Here is a 23108-nt window from a genome sequence, read left to right on the forward strand (position 1 = left end):
AATACCGTTCTGAATTTCTCTCTGCTTAAGAGATGTCTAGGTTCCTGGGGCATTTCTGTACTCCATCTTGTACACCTTGTCGAGATGAGATTTGGGAAAGAGGAAAAGCCCATGGTAGGGACGGTGGTTTTGTAGAACTAACTATTGGCACCAGAGAGAGCCATTATGAGTCTGGCTCAAACTTCAGAAGGGGTTTGGGCTCTGCTTATAATAACAGTTCGTGTTCTAACACTCCTCCCTACAAATTCTGAATTTTGGCACCATCTCTATAACTGTGTCATATCATGGCTTTTTCCTACACAGAAAATGGCTTTTTCCTACACATGTTTCTCCTTGTAGGGAAAACATGTCTAAAGCAACCTAGTCTGTGTAAAGCTGTAAAAGCCTCTAAGGTTCATCACCATAAAAACAGGCTCAGTCATAGTCCGCAGAAACAGATGTATGACAGTCATTAATAGCTGCATTTTCACTTGCGGGATATGTACCTTCCTCAAAGTGTGGTGGTGTAACATACTGCATTTGAGTTGTTCATCTGTTGTTTTCCAGAAATGCACCCATCATCTGTTTCCAGACAGTATAACTACACATTTAGCTCTGGAAATTGTGGGCATCCACTTAAGTTTGATATTTGGTATATATTTTAGATATATATTTTTACAACTTATGCCCAGAACAGATTCATTGCATATCTTGGACTTCATGTTTAGAATGAATTGAAAATATATAGCAGAAAAATGAATTCTTGGATGCATACATCTGTTTTAAAGCCTTCAGCAGTTTCAGACCTGGGATTGTGTTTTTAACCTCAACATGGGACCCACCTTTTTTTAATTGTATATGCTTTTTCTCTTCTCTTCTCTCTCACGCACACTTTCAGCTCTTAAAAAAATCCAAATGAAAAGAAAAAGTCAGGTGCCACTTGTGTTGTGAGTCCTCCTGACTTATCAGTTGCAGACCACCAGGTTATTGAGCACAGCAAACATATGACTGCTATGACATTATTATTTTTCTTGTTAATGATTATTATTCAAATAGCATACATTTTTGTTTTCTGTTGTCTTCTAGAATTAACGACATTGCCAACTTGTGTGCAGAGTTAACTGCTTGCTGCACAGTGCTAAGCTCAGAATGGCTAGGGGTCTTGAAAGCTCTTTGCTGCTCTTCAAATCATGTCTGGGGATTTAATGACCTCCTCTGCAGTGTGGATGTAAGTGCAGAAAATGCTGTTTAAAACATTATCACCTATATATTTACTATGATAGGTCATTTAGAACTATCAAGTAAACAAGCCTTTTTTTTTGCATTGTAGATAATGAAATAGCATTTTATTTTGCAGTAAAGTAAAAGCAATGACAAGAAAGACAGAAAAATCTTTGAATATTTGGCTTCTACTCAGTTACAAACAGCACAGAGTTTTACTTTTTATTTACCTTCTATTTTCCCCCATGCCCAATCAGAGATTGATAGAGATAATAGAATGTCTGCTAGATACCATGGCTGCAATACTCTAGGCCTTGGATGATTGAAAGAGACATAGAATAGAATCGGAGGAATTTTACTGTTTGAAATCAGAGGTTTGACATTCACCTTTGACTTTCCTCTACACTAATGGTGAGTGTAACTAGTGTCACATACACTACTGCTCCTGTAGAAAGCTCATAAATTATTTCATACCCTCAGTTAATACACAAAGTCACTAATGTATGTCATTCTAAGATCCAAGGCTGAAGAGCAGCTAATAAATGCTTTCAACAACAAATAAATACAAAAATAAAAAGGACATAATGGGTGAATGTAAAATGCACCAAAATGGTTCCCTATCTTGATATAATGTGCTGTATCAATGCTGCTTCTGTGCAGCAAAAGAACCCCATTGCAGTGGCAGCTGGATTGATTCTTCCTGTCTTGCCATGTTATGCTGTGGTTTCTTGGGCTATTGGGACATGTTCCCTTCCCCTCCCCTGAAGTGAGGTCAACACTGCTACATTTGCCCTCTGGGCCATCACCACATGGCCTAATCTGGTTTTGCTAAATAGCCATGTGATGCCACCACCCTTGCAGATCCCTGACTGGCTGTGATCACACAGTGAAGGAAGTATAAAATAGTACCGACGAAGCAGGGTGAGGTGTGTGTTAAAACTACCCTTGTTGGTTCAGTTCCATTTCTTTCATTGCAAACTATAGTTCATTGTTCAATTCAGCAAACTGTGGTTTGCAATTTTGGTTTGGAAGGCAAGGATAGGCTATAGTTTGCTAGGTAAGATGTAACAATATGGCTTTCTGCAGAAGTGGGAAAGGCTGTAGCACATGGTAGAGCACATGCCAAGGGTCCCAGGTTCAATTTCTGGCATCTCCAAGTAGGGCAGGGAAAGATTTCTGAAAGCTGGGAGAGCTGTTTCCAGTCAGTGTAGACAGTACTGAGCTAGCTGGACCACTGGTTTGATTCCATGTAAGGCAGCTTTCTATGGAAGAGGACATGAGAGGAGGAAAGCATGTGCGCACCCAAGGCTCACATAGTTCCAGATTATGGTTTGTCATTATGTCAAAACAAAACCCCTGACCTTACATCTCTTTCCCTCTTTCCTACTCACTCACTCTTTCTCTCACACAAACATTAATTAGAACTAACTCTTCCCACAGCCGTGGGAATTCATTTCTGATTTATATGAAAGATGTACAAAAAGTAAAAGCATCTGTCTGGTGCATGATATATTACGTCAATCATATTATTTGGTCCATTCATCTAAAGTATAATCTTGCCATGTTTCTATGCAGTCAAATGGTTTTGAAGCAAAAATGCTGCTGCTCTTTTTCCTTTAAGGTGAGTGACCTGTCATTCCACGATTCGTTGGCCACCTTTGTTGCAATACTCATAGCCCGGCAGTGTTTCTTCCTTGAGGATGTCGTTCAGCATGTCGCACTTCCTTCTTTACTTACAGCAGGTGAGTTGACAATGATGCCAGGACAACCTCACTTTGTTCTTTCAAATTGAAAAGGTTTCCTTGTAAACCCACTGAAACCATTTTCTAGATTTTTTTTTAAAAAAGTTTAAAGTAGAGTCGGAGCGCTCTAGACACATTCTAGACATATTATTAATATAATGTGAGTTTCTTGGGGAAAGACTTAGGGCAGGCAAGTAATGCTACAATTATCTTGTAATGTGTTTCTTTTGTAAAGTAGCCATTTCTTGCTATTGATGCCATAGTAGATTATCCACATGCCAGAAATCAAGGCAGAGGCCAACTTATCCTTTTTTGGATTTATTTTTTTACTCGTGCATGTCTTTTCTATGAGTAGTTTGTGTTGTCTCCCCACAAACATAAACTCTCCTGCTTTTGATTTCCTGCCAGCATGTTGCAAAGTTGTTAGTTGTACTCATCTTCCCACAGCCTAATAGCACTATGTTACTGTGTTTTTGAAAATTGTTGCATTCATATCATCTCTCAACCTCTGCATTATTGCAAGCATTATGTATGCTTGCCAGACTTGCCTTAAAGTCTGACACAAATCCATACTTGTCTTTCCCTATTTTTTTCTGCTACATTCTTGTGTTTCCTTTCCCAGAAGTAACTCTATTTTGTGCTACACATAAGCTTTTCTTGGTTTTTCTTCTCCCAACACTCTTCACTTGTTTCTGCAGATCTTTCCTTTCCCATGATAATATTTTTCATATTTCTCATTTCATATTTCTTTTTAAAAATGAAACAAATTAATGAATAACAATATATATTTTTAGTTTCAAATAAAATATTGCTAAATTAGATATCAAAGTAGGATTGACTAAAAAATATTTTTTTAGGAAAGAAAATGTCCAACAATTGATTATTTTGCACAGCATTGGCTTCACAAAGAATTTTCTCAACATTGCTGTTTAGAATATTGCCTTCTATTTTTGCTTGTCAAAAACGTTACAAATGAGTCCAAGGACAGCCAAACAAGTACTACAATCAGTTGAAATATTGAGAATGAAATTTCATTATTCTATGCTAACATCTCTTTTCCACAGCCTGTGGAGATCCAGATGCTGAACCTGGGGCAAGGATGACATGCAGACTACTATTGCACCTCTTTCGAACACCTGAGGTTTCCCTGCTGCCAACTGGTAAGTATGCCACTTCCATTTCCTTGTTTTATCTCTGTGTTTCAGTTTTGAATCCTCAGAAGAATTGGATAATGCTGATTCCTTGGCAAAGGATAGGAAGGCCATTTTTGTGTAAACTTGTGAGGCACAACTTTACAGCTCTAAATAGCTGTTCTCAGAGGGCTGCCTCATATGTTATGGTAAAAACAGGTGAATGTAAAATACTTAGCATGTCCCTGCTTCTTTCCTATGCAATACTTTGAAGAGTAGCCCTTTTCACAATACCTGCAACACAGCTTTTTGTTTTGGCCCTTAGGAGCTCCCATAAGGAACTGAAGGGTCTTTCTGAAGAGATGGTGAGAGAATTCTGAGGAGATTCTGCGGGGAGTTGGTTGAATAAATTCAGAGAGGGAGAACTGAAGATTTGAGGGAAGGAGAAAAAGAAGATTGGGTGATTGTAAAAAGGACTATCCCGCAAAGACAGTGGAGGAGAGAACAGCAGCCTTCTGCCCTCACATGACATTATCCAGCAGCAAGTCCACAGCCAGGGAGTGACAGAGGATGAGGCCTGGAGCTGTGACCCAGCTCAGAACTGTGTAGCGAGAGATGGCTCTGAGAGGCTCCCATCTAAAGAGTAATGTTGCTTGTTCTTGTTTTTTTAGGGAAATCTTTCCCAGGAATTCGGTCGTCTTGTGACCGTCGCCTGTTAACTGCTGCTCACAACAGCATAGAAGTGGGAGCTGTGTTTGCTGTTCTGAAAGCAATTCTGATGCTTGGTAAGATCATACTTTAAAGTTCTTTATTACATGATTATCAGTGCAATCCTATTCATGTCTACATAGAAGTAAGCCACATTGAGTCCAGCGGGCTTACTCCTAGGTAAGTGTATATAGCAGGGGTGCAGAACTGTAGGCCCCGGGATCAAATCCAGCCTGCCTGGGATCCCGATCCAGCCCTCTGTGGTGCCCCAGATGGCCTCACCCCCTTTTCCCTGACCACCAATCATTTGGTGGTTTCCCAGCATTTGTGTGGTTTGAATGGTTTGCCTTGGATTCGTACTGAGATCACCGATGCAATGAATATGAATTTGAGCACACTCTGGGAGAGAGCAGAGGACAGGAAGGCCTGGTGTGCTATGGTCCATGGGGTCACGAAGAGTCGGACATGACTTAAGGACTGAACAACAACAACAGCATTTGTGTAGTTCCCCCCCCATAGTCTAAAAGGTTCAAATGTCTCTCCTAAGGCTTAGTTACTGCCTTTAGGCTAAAATATGCTGGTACCTTTGGTATTTCAGCTTCTCTTCTTTTGCCTTTGGCCCCACCAACCACTGAATTGTGCCCCCCCCCCCCCCCGACAGCTTCTCCAAAATGGAATGCAGCCCTTGAGCTGAATAGGGTTCAGCTCCCCTGGTGTATAGGATCGCAGCCTAAAACCTAGTAAATTATATCTTGGGGAATTTTTCTATGGAATGTAGATTGAAGTGACTGAAAACATTTGTATATAGTCACATTTTAACTTCCAATTTCTCCAATATTAATCATACATTCAAATAGCATATGAGATATTTTTAAAGAAATATTCTTAATATTCAGTATTTCTTTATTACATGCTACCCAGTATGGCCATCTGCCCTAACCTGACCCCCTGCAGTTGTGTTAGACTGCAACTCCCATTATTTCTAGCCAGCATGACCAATGGCTGGGAATGATGGAAATTGTAGTGGAACACATCTAGAGAGTACCAGGTTGAGAAAGTTTTCATTATGTATATGAATACAACTTCAGCTTGTTTGCTTGCTAAAATACATAACTTCAGGTTTCTGATATTTTATTTTGTTTTAATTCATTAACCCCCCTTTTAAATATTAATGGAGGGAGCAATCCTATGGCCCCTAGATATTGTCTGAGGGGCCATAGAATACTGGGAATTCCTCCCTCCAAGGTTGGAGACAGCACTCCAACCTCAGAAGGGGGAGTTGGAGATCCAAGCCCCCTCTCCTGTCCCAGCACAGCCTGCGTGGAAAGAACCATGCTGGCTACCTCTCTGAGGTTGGAAAAGTGACCTTGGAGAGGGGGGAAAGGGGTTATTTTAGTGGGAGGGAAGGAGACTGGAGAGGCCAGGATATAAGCTATCCTGAGGCATCTCCAGTCTCTTTCCCTGCCCCTCTATGTGCCAAAAAAAGCTTGTCTAGTGAAAAATGCAGGGCAGGAGACAGGAAGGAGATCGTCTCTGCTGCTTCTCTTGCCCTGCATTGGATGATTGGAAGCTTCTGAGTCTGGGGGCTTCCGATCACCAACGGTGCAATTGATAGGATTGCACCCTAAACAAACTTTCGTTAGGAATTCAAGGTGGCTAACAAATCAGAAAATATCATACAATACTTGAGGAACTTATATCATACCCATTAATCTGAGAAACAACAGTCATCCCCCACCCCGCCCAGTAATGAAGTAATAAACCAACAACATTAAAACAATTTCTGGGAATGGCAGTGAACAACTGGAATGGCATTAAACAAAAATAAACTAAGAGAGTATTCAGCCAAAAGCCAAATGATATTAAAAGAGTAGTAAACCTTTCATCTTTGTGCCACTTCTTCTTTTAGGTGATGCTGAAATTGGAAGCAACTGCATCCCCTCCTTGAGAAAGTCAGACTATTCAGTGCGAAGACTACTAGGTGGTCTTAATGATGATGAGATATGGGATGCGGCCTCACATTCTTTGAAAGCGTGTGGAAAACCTATCTCCATAGAAACTGCTAATCTCAGTGAATATGCTAGATATGTGCTAAGAAGTATATGCCAGCAGGTGATGTAACTTTTTGTTTTCATTTATTTATGTGTATGAGGATTTATTTTTCCAGAGACAATGTTGTCACCATATTCCAGGGATTCTGAAGCTCTCCAAGGTGCAAGTGCACTCATGTAAGGCTAAGCAGAGCAAAGTGCAATGCAGTGGTTAGAGCGTTGAACTAGGTCTTGAACCTGGGTTCAAATCCCCCCTCAACCATGAACTCTACTGGGTGTCAAAGTTCCAAGCCCTCCCACTGAGTAGTGAGGCAACAGAGGCTCACTGTGCAATCCACAAAGTCTTTATTCAGTCAAAACATGTCTTCACACCTGTAGCGTCTGTGAAATCTGAGAGCTGTCCGCTAAGCCTAATTAGCTAAACAAAGCAAGGCAGCTGCCTATCTACTAAATGAATGGTTTCCCATCATGCTGGACAGGCTTTTACTGGGCTCCTCCTTCAAGAAGAGTCCTCCTGATCCAACCTCTGACATGCAGCCAAGTAGGCGAACCACCACCCACCTTCCCTCAACTCCGCCCGCTTAACCCTACACCAGACTCTGGAATCTGTCAATTCTGGTGCTCTCTCCCTCTCCAACAAAGGCTGAGTTCCCACAGAGGGCCGGGTGGGTGGAGGGAGAGATGGTCTCTGAACCTTGGCCTCCTGTTTGATAAGATCCTCGGAAGAGTCATCCCTGACTCCTGGAGAGTCTTGGGGAAATTCCTCCCCCACTCTTTGTCTCGACTGGACTTCTTCTAGCTCTGCCTTCCGAATCTGACTCAGAATCTGAACCAAACCAGGGACCTGGGTTCCATCCTGACACTGGGTGAATTTGGGGCAGTTACTTACTTATTTATTAATTTATTTATTTCATTTCTATACCGCCCAATAGCCAAAGCTCTCTGGGCGGTTCACAAAAACTAAAACCAAACAACACACAATAAAACAATTTAAAATATATAGAACATTAAAACCACAATATAACAATACAACCACAATAAAACCTAGCAGCAGTACAGGAGTTTAAAATACAGATTTAAAACAGCAAAGATAAAAATTTAGAAAGCTAAAATGCCTGGGAAAATAAAAAGGTCTTCACCTGGCGCCGAAAGGAGTACAATGTAGGCGCCAGGCGAACCTCACTAGGGAGCTCATTCCAGAGCCGGGGTGCCACAACAGAAAAAGCCCTCCTCCTAGTAGCCACCCGCCTCACTTCCTTTGTCAGGGGCTCACGGAGAAGGGCCGCTGATGATGATCTTAAGGTCCGGGCAGGCACATATGGGAGGAGGTGATCCTTCAGGTAACCTGGCCCCAAGCTGTTAAGGGCTTTGAATGTTAACACCAGCACTTTGAATTGGGCCCGGAAATGGACTGGCAGCCAGTGCAGCTGGAAAAGTACTGGCGTAATATGAGCTCGCAGGCCAGTCCCTGTTAACAATCTTGCTGCCCTATTTTGGACCAGCTGAAGTTTCCGGACCGTTTTCAAAGGCAGCCCCACGTATAATGCATTGCAGTAATCCAGACGAGAAGTTATCAGAGCATGGATAACTGTAGCTAGGCTATCTCTGTCCAGATAAGGGCGTAGTTGGTATACCAGCCTAAGCTGATAAAAAGTGCTCCGTGCCACTGAGTTCATCTGTGCCTCAAGTGACAGTTCTGGATCCAAGAGCACCCCCAAACTACGAACCTGATCCTTTAGGGGGACTGCAACCCCCTCCAGAACAGGTTGAATATCACCTAGCCGGGCAGACGAACCACCCACTAACAGTACCTCCGTCTTGTCTGGATTGAGTTTCAGTTTATTAGCCCTCATCCAGTCCATTACCGTGCCCAGGCACTGGTTCAGAACAGCCACTGCCTCACCTGGTTTTGATGAGAAAGAGAGGTAGAGCTGGGTGTCATCCGCATATTGATGGCACCTCAGCCCACACCTCCGGATAACCTCCCCCAGCGGTTTCATGTAGATGTTAAACAGCATGGGGGATAGAATAGAGCCCTGTGGAACCCCATGGCACAATTGCCATGGCACAGAGCAATAATCCCCCAGCACCACCTTCTGGAATCAGCCATCCAAGTAGGAGCGGAACCACTGTAGTGCAGTGCCTCCAACTCCCAACCCAGACAACCTATCCAGAAGGATACCATGGTCGATGGTATCGAAAGCCGCTGAGAGGTCCAGGAGAATCAACAGGGTCGCACTCCCCCTGTCCCTCTCCCGGCAGAGGTCATCCCACAGGGCGACCAAGGCAGTTTCCGTTCCAAAACCAGGCCTGAAGCCCGATTGAAATGGATCTAGATAATCCGTTTCATTCAAGAGTGCCTGGAGCTGTCCTACAACCACCCGCTCAAGCACCTTGCCCAGGAAGGGGATGTTGGCCACTGGCCTATAATTGTTAACATCCTCTGGGTCCAGGTTAGGCTTTTTCAGGAGTGGTCTAATTACTGCCTCTTTTAAAGCAGCAGGCACCACTCCCTCTCTCAAGGAGGAATTTACAACCTCCTGGACCCAGCCGGACAACCCCTCCTTGTTTGATTTAATAAGCCATGAAGGGCAAGGGTCAAGCACACAAGTGGTCGATCGGACTTGGCCAAGCACCTTGTCCGCATCCTCAGGCCTCAGTAACTGAAACTCATCCAATAAAACTGGACCAGATGGTGCTCTGAACGCCTCTACCAATGGAACTGCATTAATGGTGGTGTCCAATTCATGACGAATCTGAGCGACTTTATCCTCAAAGTGCCGCGCAAACTCGTCACAGTGCGCTACCGAGGGTTCCACCGTCTCTCTCCCTGGCCCAGAATGTAACAGGCCGCGAACCACTCGGAAAAGCTCCGCCGGACGACACTGAGAAGATGCAATGCTGGTGGAAAAGAACTGCCTCTTTGCCACCCTCACCGCCACAGAGTAGGCTCGATAGTGGGCTCTTACCTGTGTTCGGTCAGACTCGGCACAAGTTTTCCTCCACCTGCGTTCTAGCCGTCTCCCCTCTTGCTTCATTGCCCTCAGCTCAGGTGTATACCAAGGAGCTGGCCGGGCTCTGCTCAGAGGGAGAGGGCGCTTGGGCGCGATTGTGTCAACCGCCCGAGTCATCTCTGCATTCCACAGAGCGACCTGGGCTTCGACAGGAGCACCAGCCATACCAGCAGGAAAATCCCCCAGAGCCCTCTGGAATCCATCGGAATCCATTAATCTCCGGGGGCGGACCATTTTAATAGGTCCCCCACCCTTGCAGAGGGGAAAGGCCGCCAGAAGTCTAAACCTCAGCAGGACGTGATCTGACCAGGACAAAGGGAAAGATGTTAATTCCTCTACTTTCAGATCACCATCCTCCTGCCCAGTCGAGAAAACCAGATCAAGCGTGTGTCCTTTTATATGCGTTGGGCCGATGACATGTTGGGACAGCCCCATGGTTGTCATGGCGGCCATGAAGTCCTGAGCCGCCCCGGATACAGCGGCCTCGGCATGGAAGTTGAGATCCCCCAGGACCATCATCCTGGGGGTCCTCAACACCAAGTCCGAGACCACCTCCGTCAGCTCAGGCAGGGAGTCCGATGGGCAGCGGGGTGGGCGGTACACCAACAGAATCCCTAATCTGTCCCGGGTACCCAACACAAGGTACAGACACTCAAGATCTGCACCCGAATGAGCAGGAAGCCTGGAGAGGGAGATTGAATTCCTATAGACCACGGCAACCCCCCCCTCCCTGACCCTCAAGTCGGTGTTGGTGCTGCACCGAGTACCCAGGAGGGCACAGCTGGGAGAGAGTGACCCCTCCCAGTTCCCCCACCCAGGTCTCAGTAATACATGCCAGGTCAGCCCCCTCATCCACAATCAAATCATGGATGAGGGAGGTCTTATTTTGGGCCGACCTGGCATTCAGCAGCAGCACCACCAGACCCGAGGGCAGACTGGTAAGGCTGCCAGGAACGATCAGGTTGGGGGAAGAACCAGAAGAGGGGACAGCTGTAAGGTGTCTAGCCCCTCTTCTCCTCAGCTGGCCTGTTAATCCCCCAACGCCATACCTCCCCCTGCCCGTGACCACAGTTATGGTGGCACCTCCCCCACCCCCTGAGTTGTCCAATAGTCCTCCCAGGCACATATTAAAATATTAAGATATAAAATATACAACAGTTTAAAAGAATATAAAAGAGATAAAAGAGAACAGCAGCTAAGAAGGAGCAGATAGTCCACGTTTGCCCCTTCCCCTGGTCTTTAAAGCTGCTGCCCTCTGCTGCTGCTGCTATTTGCTGCTGGTGTTGTGGCTGCTGGTGTCTCTGGAGAGGCAGGTGGGTAGATCTTGCGACTCCAAGTGCGACGCTAAGTGCGCACTTAGCGTCGCACTTGGCGCGACGCCGAGGCGCACACCGAGGCGCTGCCTCAGGCAGCCCCGCCTTAAGTACCTGTGGGCGGGGGCAGAAGCAGGCTCAGGCTCAGGATCCACCTGGTGCAGCTAGTGGCTGGTCCTCCTTCCCCAAGCTCCTTCCCGAGCAGCCTCTGACAGCCCCGCCTTAAGTACCTGTGGGCGGGGGCAGAAGCAGGCTCAGGCTCAGGATCACCCGGTGCAGCTGCTGGCTGGTCCTCCTTCCCCAGGCTCCTTCCCGAGCAGCCTCTGGCAGCCCCGCCTTAAGTACCTGTATTTCCTGGACTATTTTTTGTTTTCCTGGGCCTTTGTATCTCTCATTCTGGTCTTTTACCACTTATCCCTAGGCCCTGCCTAGGTGTCAGGTTTTGTTTGTTTTGTTTGTTTTGTCATGGAGTTGGTAGCTCCATGACACCACAAGGCCCTGCTGCATTAGTGGAGGCTGATGGAAGCATCTTGGATCGCTCCTTTCGAGTTCTGACCGGTTCTGATGGAAACCTGGAGTGGATTCACCACCCCACTGACACTGGAGCCTCTGGAGTAATAGCCACTGGAGCTATTACTTAGTCTAATCAACTTTGTTGTGAGGATAAAATGCTGAGGGTATGTACACTACCTTGAGCTCCTTGGAGGAAAAGATGTGATATGAGATAGGAAGGAAGGAAGGACTTGGTAGGTAAAGTCTCATGACTAGTTCACGTAAGCTTGTTTATTGCTCACCAACTATGACATCAAGGAGCCTGTTAGAGGAGCCTGAAGGAGTGTCTCCTCCCACATCTACCTACCTCAACTCTAAGGTCATGCAGCCTTCCTCCAGGTACCCCCAAGTGAGGTGAGGTGGGTGGCTACAGTAAAGAGGACCTTTTCAGTGGTGGCACCCCATCTGTGGAATGCCTTGTCTGGAACCTACATCCTCCTTTTTTTGGCACCAGGTGAAGCTCTTTTTCTTCTCCCATGCATTCTAATAAATACTTTTTGTGTGTTTAGATCTTAGCACCATTTCATTTTGCTGCTGGTGTTACTTTGGTCTTATGTGCTGTGTTGTTTTTAGCCTTTGCTGCTGGTTTTATCTTGGTTTAATTATGTGCTGTTTTTATCATTGTTTGTTGTTTGTATTCTATGTTTTGAATTTACCTGTAGACTGCTCAAAGAACTTTGGTTATTGAGCAGTCCAAAAGTGCAATCAATCAGTCAATGACTTGCGAGCTGTGAATGAGCCATCATAGATTTATCAGTACAGGCTGACAGAAGTTCACATATTTGGCTGAGTAATCGAGGACTGAAGATCAAGTGATCACACATATGTGAACCAGCCTGCGTGCAAACTTTTTAAATTTGGGGGGGGGGGAGAGTCAAGTGTGCAGGGGTGCAAGACTCCCTGTCCATTATTTAGCCCAGCATATTGATATCATCCTCTTGTCAATGTCAATTTATCCTCCACTTCCAGGCTTGCCTTCCTTAGTGTATGCTTTTGTTTTTGATGTTAAAAGCTGCTTCATGTACTACCAAAGTAATTATACTTGCCTGAAAAGTGGCTTCTCCTGCAGCCACCAGCCATTTTCAGTTCCCATCCACCCCATGCTTATCACTTCCCTCCACTGATCTCCAATGTTAGCTGTCAGATATACATATGGGTTTCAGAGCAGCGATAGGGATCAGTAAAGATACACAAATTTCCAGGTAGAGCAGTGAGGTGAATCTGTAAAGATATGCAAATTTCAAGGGAGAGCAGGGAGTGAGGGGGATCAGTAAAGATATGCTAATTTCAAGGTAAAGATATGCACATTTCAAGGCAGAGCAGGGGTGAGGTGGATCGGTAAAGATATTCAAATTCCGAGGCTGACAAGTGAGGTGGATTGGTAAATATATGTAAATTTCAAGGCAGAGCAGTGAGTAAGATTGGTAATATGTGCAAATTACATGACAGAGCAGTAAAGAAGAGGGGAAAATTACACAAATTTCATAGCTTCAGACTTCTGAATGTGTGCACTTGTGCAAGTCCGACAACAACAACAATAATAATAGTGATTGTGAACTCATTTGGGGCACTCTCTGATGTCCTTCTCGATTTTTAGGAGCATGGGGTGGAGGGCACTGATAAGAGATAAGGGAGGCTGGCGGCAGCACTAGCAAGATCGTGTGGAGTGGCAGGGAGGTTTGCTGATTTTGCCAGGCAGCTCCCTAGGCATTCCTGACAACCCATGATAAAGTTGCCATGCTGGGTTCGGACGTCATGACAAGCTACCCTCAATAACTCAACGTTAAGGCATGGGTTCTTGGGGCAGCTTGTTTATGGAAAGCAACCAATGATGAAAAAAAATGCTCCAGGATCGGACATCATGACAAGCTACCCTGAAATAACCTACGGCGACAATCCACTGTGGCTTATATTGTGTGAACCAGGTCACTATGTGCATGGTCCCTATGCACACTTTGTGCCCACACTCAAATGTCTGGAGAGACGGGAATGCCCAGTGAGTGGTTGTGATCTCAGTTACTTCTTGTGCCATGAAGTTCTTCTTGAACTGATGTACAATGACTAAAGTTGTTGCTGCAGCTGGAACTTTCCCATTCCTCCTGAAAATTTGGTTCAGTGTCGCAATTTTCTTCAGGGTGCCATGATCATTTAATCAAGGACACTTGTAAACACTTGATCAAGTGCCATTGCGAGCAGGATTGGGTTGAACACAGCCCTGCACGCAGTTGGCTATGAGCAGAGCAAACAGGGCTGTGTTTGTCCTGATCCTATGAGCTTCTGCCTCCCCTGCCCCTGCCCCAAGCCTTCCCAGCAGCTTACCTTGGGGTAGGAGGAATGTAGAGGAAGCAGAGGCACCTTTAATGAGGCATGATTCCTGACAAGCTACCATTATTATGCCTCATCAGCCTTCTTCCTTGGCAGGAATCATGCATACAACAGCTGTACATACTGTTCTACCAAAGCAGAAAGACTCATGGGCTTCAGTGTCACTTTCCTGCAGGTGGATCCTTGGACTTGGGAGTCCCTGTCATATTTTCCTGATCTTGAAGATGTCTTCAGCTGCTACTCCCCATTTTGCTAACCCAAATATAAGTTTATTTGCTTCAGGAAGGGAAAGGTGGAGTTAGTACTGGCAGCTGCAGGTGCTTCCTAAACATCTTCAAATCATTTGTGTGCAGTGATTTAGAAGATGCACAAAGTCCTGCCCCCTTTTAGGATGAAGAAAAGGCAGCGTATGCATCCCTAATTTTATTCCATGGCAAGAGGTGCTCATAAACATGTGAATATTTGGTTTTAAAGATTTTCTAAGAAAAGAAAAACAACATATAATGGTATTTGCATTCCAAACTATGAAACATATTGGAACATTTCCGTCTTGTATCTTTATGAATGTTTGTGTGAAAATTAATTTTTCCTTGGTTGATATTTTTGCATAGTGGAATTGGAATCAATTTACTTAATGCAATGTAATTTCTTCACAGTGCTTTGCATTGTCTTGTATGATTTCGACTGTTCCTGAAAATTTTTACATTTTCATTATGCATTCAAAATGCAAAAACATCAGTTTTGCTATGTATTAACAGTTGTTATCAATCCATCTCTTTGATAGGAATGGGTGGGAGAACACTGCTTGAAAGAACCTGAAAGGCTGTGTACTGATAAAGATCTTATCCTGGACCCAGTTCTTTCAAACAAGCAGGCGCAGAAATTGTTGCAGCTTATTTGTTATCCTCATGGTGTTAAAGAATGTGCAGAGGGTGACAATCCTCAAAGGCAACACATCAAACGCATTCTTCAGGTAACCAAATATAAAATGTCATTGAAGTAAAGCTTCGTATTTGATTTTCTTTCAGTTCTGTGTTGTTTTTGCTGTCTCTGTCTTTGTCAAGTACATGCATTGGGAAAATATGTGATAATTGTTATTAAACAGCGATAGAGTTTTAATTATCAAAGTGAAATGATCACTTACCCCTGTGTATATATCATGCAACATTAAAGGACAAAATAGATGGTGGGGCCACACCCCACATAACCATGTCCCTCCTGCCGCCAAGGCGCATTCTGGCCATGCATAAGGAGGGACTCTATGCATGTGCTAACATACACAACTCGAGCTCCTCTGTGGAAAGAGGATCCTGAGCCAATTGGGATCCCTCCCATTGGGTGGAGGAGTTCCACACATATGTCAGTGTGCACTTGTTGTTGTTCAGTCGTTCAGTCGTGTCCGACTCTTCGTGACTCCATGGACCATAGCACGCCAGGCCTTCCTGTCCTGCGCTCTCTCCCGGAGTGTGCTCAAGTTCATATTCCAGTGTGCACTTAAGGGCCCCTTTTTACTCATGCCGAATGTGTGGCAGGTGGGACTGGCCAATGCAGCACCACAAACCCCTCACATGTTATTTTAACAAATGGGGGGCTGTGTGAACCCCACCTCCCTCAGTTGCCTGTTGTGCAATTTTCTCCCCTCCACCTTATTGGGTTCTGCTAGTGGGGGCCGAGAAATGCACAATGTGATGACATCATAGCACAGGGTAAGAGATCCTACAGATTGTGCAGGAGGGTTACAGAACTCTACATGGATATGCCATGACTAGTGGTAGCCTTGGGCAGACTCCAACAGGATGCTTACATCCCCACTGATTCTCTTAAGCCCCACCAGTTCCTGTCCACAAGCAGTGCTGACTGCTTGCGGACCAAAGATTTAGCGTTTCTGGGGGCAACAGGAAATGAGCGAAAATGCCCGTTTCTGGAATGGGGTAGGTCAGCGGAGCTCGCATAAGGGCTTGACCTGTCCCTAGCGAGAAACAAGTATTTCCACTTGTTAAAGGGCTTCCTCTAGGAAGTGCTAAATCTCTCTTGTGCAAGCGGGGGTCTTGCTCACGCAATGGAATCAGCAGGACACACCTCTTCTGCAACAAAGTCTGCAGGGCGCAAGAGAATTGGCAAGGGTGTAAGCACCTCCTTCGCTTCTGCCCCTTGTGTCAGGCATGGCATATTGTAGAGGTAGGCAATGTGGTACCCATGGGCACTAGTGCACCCCCAGACACCTTTCTTGGCCCCCTACCTTGCCAACCCTTGACATATAGCTTAGTCCTTAGTCAAATGCCTTCTTCAACCAAAAGCTAGATTTAAGGGGAAAAAAATTAATCGGGTTTAGATCCTTCTCCAAGGCAGGGACCTTTCTCTCCACCCACCCCCCCGCCCCCGATCCAATCCACAGTGATGCATTAAAACATTTTTTTAAAATGTTTTAACTCTTTTAACCTGCTGTTTTATTCTTTTACCATGTTATTCACCGCTCTGAAATCTTCTGATGTGGAGCAGTATATAAATATTGTAAACAAACAAACAAACAGGCAGCAAGAATTATCAAGATGAGCCACACCCAGTGTGCATGTAGAACAATTTGATATGATGCAAACAAATAGAGTGAAACCATGTGCCATGTTCAGTGTCAAAACAATTATTTTTAAACGTAGTACTAGTACATTAAAATGTTATCACCTTTTTTGGCACAGAATCTGGACCAGTGGATTCTCAGGCAGTCATGGTTAGAACTCCAGCTGATGATCAAACAGTGCATGAAGGAGCCTGTGAGTATTTCCTTATGTGCTTTTTTATTCAGTGAAGTATGTTTAAAAAATTAACCTAGTGAATGAACAAACATATCATGAATGTGCTAGTTTACTTGTGTTTCACTGTAGGGTTCTGGGTCTGTGGCTGAAATGAACAGCTTGTTGGATAATATTGCAAAGGCGACAATAGAGGTGTTTCAGCAATCCGCTGATCTAAACAATAACTCTTCTAACTCTGGTATAGGCCTCTTCAATCTAAGCTCTGTTGGAAATGCTGACACACATATTACAAGGCAGAACAGTAAAAAGACATTCCTAAGGTAATGTACTCAGTCTGAATAGATAATGTTGAAATTATGTACGTTTATTTTTACAGGAGTACTTCAGAGAGGCATAAACATGGATGTTGCTCCTGGATGGGTTTTAATCATAATTGTGTTAATTCGAAGAATCCAAAAGCCAACATTCCATGATCAGAAACAATCTTCCTAGTCCAGTGATTTATTCTGAGCACAGAGCTCCAGTGCATGCAGAGTTTCTTTCCATGTGAGAATTTCTCTATTCACTTGATTATCCATTATAATATAGTGATTCTATACACACCAAGGAATATGAACATGGGTCTTTCAGCTGCAATGAATGGAAATTTCTCCCCGTGCAGGAGCTCTGTGCACCCACAGAACTTTGGACTGGGATGTTGGACTCCAAATGGCAGCTCATTTAAACCAAAGGAGGACTTCAATTAAAGCTGTTTTAATTATTTATTGATCTGATTGGAACTGTATTGGCTTAAATCTAAGTGCCTTGTTTTAAGCAAGTTGTTAAAAACATCACACACATATATAGAGATAGATAGATAGATAGATAGATAGATAGATAGATAGATATTTTACTCTGAAAGAAAATACTGGCAATATTGAATAACATTCTGCTTGAAATGTCTTGTATGTTTCATGCTTTTAGTTCTTCTGAACGACAAGGTGTGTGGTTAGTGGCTCCCTTGATTGCAAAGCTGCCTACCTCTGTTCAGGGCAGAGTCTTGAAAGCAGCTGGAGAAGAGCTAGAGAAAGGCCAGCATTTGGGATCATCCTCAAAGAAGGAGAGAGACAGGCAAAAACAAAAGAGGTAGAAATGATTGGGGGGAAATTGCTGCACCGTATGATGAGAATATCTGATGCAGAGACTGGCTAGAGAGTTGTTACAGCAACTGATAATCAAAATTCTGGCACTGTAAAATCAGAAGCTGTGTTTGTGCAGGTGGGGGTGGGGGGTGGGGTTGGTATTGAAAACCCTACCATGTTGTTCAGATTATTATTTAGGGTTTTCTAAAATCAGAACCTATATGTCATACAATGAAGATTTTGTTGCAACAGAAATCTTACTAACGTGTTGCCCTCCAAATGTTTTGGACTGCAACTCTCTGACCATTGTTCATGCTGATGGGGACTTAATGGGAGTTGTAGTCCAAAACATCTGGAAGGCACCATATTGGGGAGAGCTGCCCTAGTAATTTTTTCCCCAAAATGTTATTCCAGGAGAGAGAAGTTATATTTTGGATGTGTTTAGAAAAAAAGCTAACACAATGCATTCTTAAGTAAAATGATTTTTCCTTTAATGTCCCCAGTATTGCTCTGGAAACATCACATTTTTTTTAAAGCCAAGCATTTGTCCTATAATTTATGAAAGTAGAAGTAAATCTACACTTATTTTACCCATCATTTCCAAAACAAAGGCTCAATGTTTACAATATAGCTGGTTCTCATCTCAAATAAAATATCTATTTTTACATGTGGAATTTTGATTAGGTGTCAAGAAATGCTTGGTTAGGCCTGGTCTAGCCCAGATGTGTATATGAATACATACATTAGAATCAAAACCATGGTATTTCACTGGAAAATACTACAGCATTTCAGGTTCTTTGCATGAATTTGCTTGTCTAAATTCAAAAGCCTTCCTCAAAAAATTACCCTTTTCCTTCTTTCCTTTCTTTTACCCTGCATATCCCACTTCATGTTTGAGAATTCAAATCATACTTCCTTTTAACTTTGTTAATATTAATCTGCCTTCAACTAGTTCTTACTTAACAAAATATTATACTTTGATTAATTAGCAAGACTGGAAGATATCCCCTGCTGTACATTCCAGAAGTCCTTAAAATTGCAGTACCTTATATTTCCTATTAAGCTGAATAGGATTGGAGTATTTCACTCCTCCCACCCTTAAATTCACAGCTGCTATGAAAGTGCCACACAAAAGCAGGGAACACACGCGTCTTGCAGTTCTCTGCCTTATACAAAGGAGAACTTGCACATCTTCCTCCATAGGGAACTATAAAAGATCCTGTGTGGGACAGCTTGCTTACCTCAAAGGACAAATGGGTGTGAGAATTCTATTTCTGATGAGACAGGAAGTGAGGCACATGCTTTGCCGTGTCACAAGAAGCTGTCAGAGAAAAAAGGCATCAGACATTTCCATTAATGGATTGGCTGGTATTAAACCATTGGCCTAATCCAGTGGTTTTTGATCTTCCTATCCCCTCGAAACCTTTTCTGCATTTATTTGCTTGGCAAGTAACTCCTGCACATTGCAGAGGATTCTTGGGTACATTTTAAGGTGCATTTTGCATACATAGGTCACCTATAGAACATTTGCAGAATTCCTCCACTGCTCCTTATTGCAGAAGATTATCAGTAATGATAGAGGAACTTCTCTTTTGGAGAACTTTGCCTGCCATAAGAACATAAGAAGAGCCTTGCTGGATCTGACTCATGGTGCATCTAGCTCAGCATCTTGTTTCTCACAGTGTCCAACCATATGCCTCTGGGAAGCTAACAAGCAGGACCTGAAGGCACCAGCCATTCTCCTGCTGTTGCTTTCTAGCAGCAGGTATTGAGGGGCCCTGGCTGTGAAATCTGGAGTGTGCATGTAGTCATTGTGGCTAGCAGCTACCGACAGAATTTTCCTCCATGAATTGTCTAACCTGCCTTGAAAGCCATCTGAAGTAAAGGCCATCACCACATATTGTGGCAGCTGCTCCTGATCTTCCAATTGAGAGCGTCCTAGAACTCCATGGTTCAAAAATCTCTGCCTTCCCCAGCCTAGTGTCCTCTAGATGTGTTGGACTGTAAGTCCCATAATTCCCAGATAGCAGTGTACATGGCCATTGGCCATGTTGGCTGGGAATGATGGGAGTTGCAGTCCAACACATCTGGATGGCACCAGGGTGGGGAAGGCTGTTCTGGCCCAACATTTTGCTTTTGGCTTGTAAGGCTTTCACTTCCCAAAGCATCAGTGAGGCATACATAAGAAAACCCTTCTAGGGAAAGTGTAGACAAAGGGAAGGAAGGGACTGGAGACAGGAAGTATCAGAATAACACTACTAATTGAATCTTGTCTCTGCCTCTTTTAAAGCATGTCTCTTTTGAGTCAGCAACCTTTCCTTTCTTTGGTACTTACTTGCCTTAAGGGACAGGATGAGCAGCGAGAAGGGCTTCTAACATCTCTACAAAATCAAGTTAATCAGGTAAAAATAAGCAGATGATTCTGTGCTCTGCACCTGACGAAAATCAATTATACTAATGGGCCCAGGCAGATATGGGAAACCATATCCATGTCAGTTTCAGGAAAATAAATGAAGAGAAATAATGGAAGGCTTATTCAATTTGAAAACAAACAAAAAACCTCCCTCACATTTTTGTGTTTTAAGGAAATGAGCAAATTTTGCTGAAGCAGGGATAGAAGCAGTTACTAGTCCCAGAATGGCCCATTCCATAAACTAGGCCTGCAGTGCCTTTTTGTACTAAGATTGGGCTTGCCAGGTGCTAAGACCAGGTCCCAAGGAGTCATTGGAGGTGAGCCCAAGAGCTTATGGCATTCAGTAGTTTGCATTTATTTTTCTTTGAACACTAGTCTCCCATGCCATAGCATGTATCTGCTCTTGAAACTTCTCTCAGTCCAACAATGGTGAACCATGTGGTACGGAGAACTGCTTTTTGAGAAAATGAAGTCCAAAACCCATTTGGCTCACAGAGTTCGTTGTATGGTTTTTCACATCTTGGCCTAAAGCTGCACGTAAAGGCACATTAAAGTCTGTTCTACACATCCAACTGAATGAGATGGTAGAATTCTGGTAGAAAAGACAATACTCTTTCAAACTGCAGATCGTACAGGTATCAATTCTGAATGCTCCCCAATCTAAAACAACAACAACAAACAAACAATCCCTGCAAGAAAAAACAGACTACTACAGGGAGGAAAGGTTATAGCCCAACCTGTTCCCTTTCACTAGATTTCTGCATTCAGGAATAATTTTCTACATGCAAGAACCACCTGAAACCTGAGTCTACCACCTCATTCCTACCTCATTCTGATGGATGTGTAGACCGGAGCTAAAATGGAAATACATCCTGTTGATTTTAATAGAATTTATTTCCACTTGATTTGTTTAAGATTTGGGAGTTAGTTGAGAAGATGGCGGAATGTAGCATGGCTATCATTTGATCCTTTGTTTCAGTGCTTAATTATGCTGCTATCGTGACACCTCCCTTTGGTATACTCCTGTGGCCACCCTAGTAACGGCCAGATGGAGTAACTTTGTGGACGGGGTGAATTATGTTGTTTCTTCAGCCAGTCCCCAGGAAGAGCTCTGTTGAACAGGGAGGGAATCTTATTCTTTGCCCTACTCATATGGTTCCTGCATCTAGATGTTACTAGAGTATTATGAGACCACAGCATGGAAAGCAGCTCCTATATCACTATAGTGATGTATGAATTAGTCCAGCATCCAGTATCCAGTAGTAATCATTTGTGTCCATGTAACAATTTGTTTTCGATTCAGTCTCCAACTACTCCATTACCTGACACTTTTTCTCCATTTCTACTTTGGCTGCCTTTAATCCTTCCTCCTCTTTTACTTTCAGTTCTTCTAGGCTTTCACCTTGATCTGATATATTTCTTAACTTACTATGCTTGCAACTTTATTTCTAATCTGTAGAAATATTAACAGCCACTGAAAGAAGTACTATCTTTAGAGTACAATTTAGAGGTTTCTCTTTCTTGTCTATCAAACAAAACAAAAGCAAAACAAAAACAAAAAGAAAGGAATTTTTGTGTATAATGGAAAGTAATTACTTCTTGTAGGCAATGGTGGGAACCCCATGCATGTGTTGAGTTGCACCCTGAGGATATCATGGATGCAAGAAATTACTCTTTTAACTGACAGAAAAACTCTTTCTTTGAAGAATGCCACCAATGTAAATTCAGAATAAAATTTTTAAAAGTTTTGGAATTACTTTCTATAGGTGAATGCTTCAGTTAAAGTGGGCAAGAAGAGTGGAAGGGAAGCAAATCAAAGCAAGCAGAAATGTAACAATGAACAAAATTTGTGAGAAGCTTTCCATAGAAGCGGGTAAAAAAAGATGTTCTGTATCAAAAAATGTTAAGCAGGAATAGGTAATGTAAAGGTTTTAAAATAAACACACTTGTGTTAATCACATTTTTGTTCCTAGATATTAAGCAACTGGAAGGAAGAACGATACCAGGATGATGTTAAAACTAGACAAATGATGCATGAAGCCTTGCAACTTCGTCTTAATTTGGTAAGAAAAAGGCACATTTATTTATTAGGAATATTTTAATGCTGCCCCTCAGTCAAAATTTATCGGGCCGCTTAGAAGAGAATGTCATTTATTACATTAAATTGCACCTCTTTTCTTAAACCTTATTATTGTACTTTACTGTGTTTATTTATTTATGAGTTACATTTATATCCTGCCTTTTCCTCCAAGGAACCCAAGGTTGCTTACATGGTCCTCCTCCATGCCATTTTATCCTCACAACAAATCTGAGAGGTAGGCTAGGGCAAGGGTCAGTGACTGACCCAAAGTCACCTAGTGAGCTCATGGCTGAGTGAAGACTTGAACCTGGGTCTCCCAGTCCAATACTGTAACCACAACACCACACTAGGCTCTCTTTAGCTCTTCTAAATACCATTTTAGAGCTTTCTGTTTCATACCTTTGAAGACAGTAAATAATTGGTACTGGAAATATAGGCTTGGAATGATAAAAACAATATATATAAAACAATAAAACTAAAAATAACTACAGAGATGGAACAGCAGAATGGAGCAGGAAAAAAACAAACCACAAAATTCAGCAGGACAGGTAAAAACAAAGCCTACAGCCAGCTTACATTAGATGACACAAAGCCATGGCAAAAGAAAAGGTCTTTGCCAGGTGCTGCAATAGTATCAAAGTTGTTGCAAGGTTATCCTCCACAGATGTGGTTCCTGCTCCTAGCTATGCTATCTATCCTTGTGTTTTTA

At 43.3% G+C, this 23108-nt stretch overlaps 1 protein-coding gene across 1 annotated transcript in view; it reads left to right on the forward strand.

Annotated features, from left to right (window-relative positions):
• Nucleotides 1–23108, forward strand: part of MED12L (mediator complex subunit 12L) — a 262912-nt gene that overhangs the window by 204294 nt on the left and 35510 nt on the right. Inside the window, exons 22-32 of the mRNA XM_084847292.1 lie at nt 1066–1207; nt 2822–2942; nt 4007–4102; nt 4744–4857; nt 6690–6892; nt 14820–15008; nt 16729–16803; nt 16915–17105; nt 17749–17910; nt 20197–20308; nt 22293–22382. Of these exons, the coding sequence (XP_084703418.1) occupies nt 1066–1207; nt 2822–2942; nt 4007–4102; nt 4744–4857; nt 6690–6892; nt 14820–15008; nt 16729–16803; nt 16915–17105; nt 17749–17910; nt 20197–20308; nt 22293–22382 (1495 nt within the window). The remainder of the gene's footprint in view (nt 1–1065; nt 1208–2821; nt 2943–4006; nt 4103–4743; nt 4858–6689; nt 6893–14819; nt 15009–16728; nt 16804–16914; nt 17106–17748; nt 17911–20196; nt 20309–22292; nt 22383–23108) is intronic.

This window comes from Heloderma suspectum, chromosome 3, assembly GCF_057233095.1.
Source record: "Heloderma suspectum isolate Gila_16-S chromosome 3, 16-S_ref, whole genome shotgun sequence".
Classification (NCBI taxonomy): Eukaryota; Metazoa; Chordata; class Lepidosauria; order Squamata; family Helodermatidae; genus Heloderma; species Heloderma suspectum.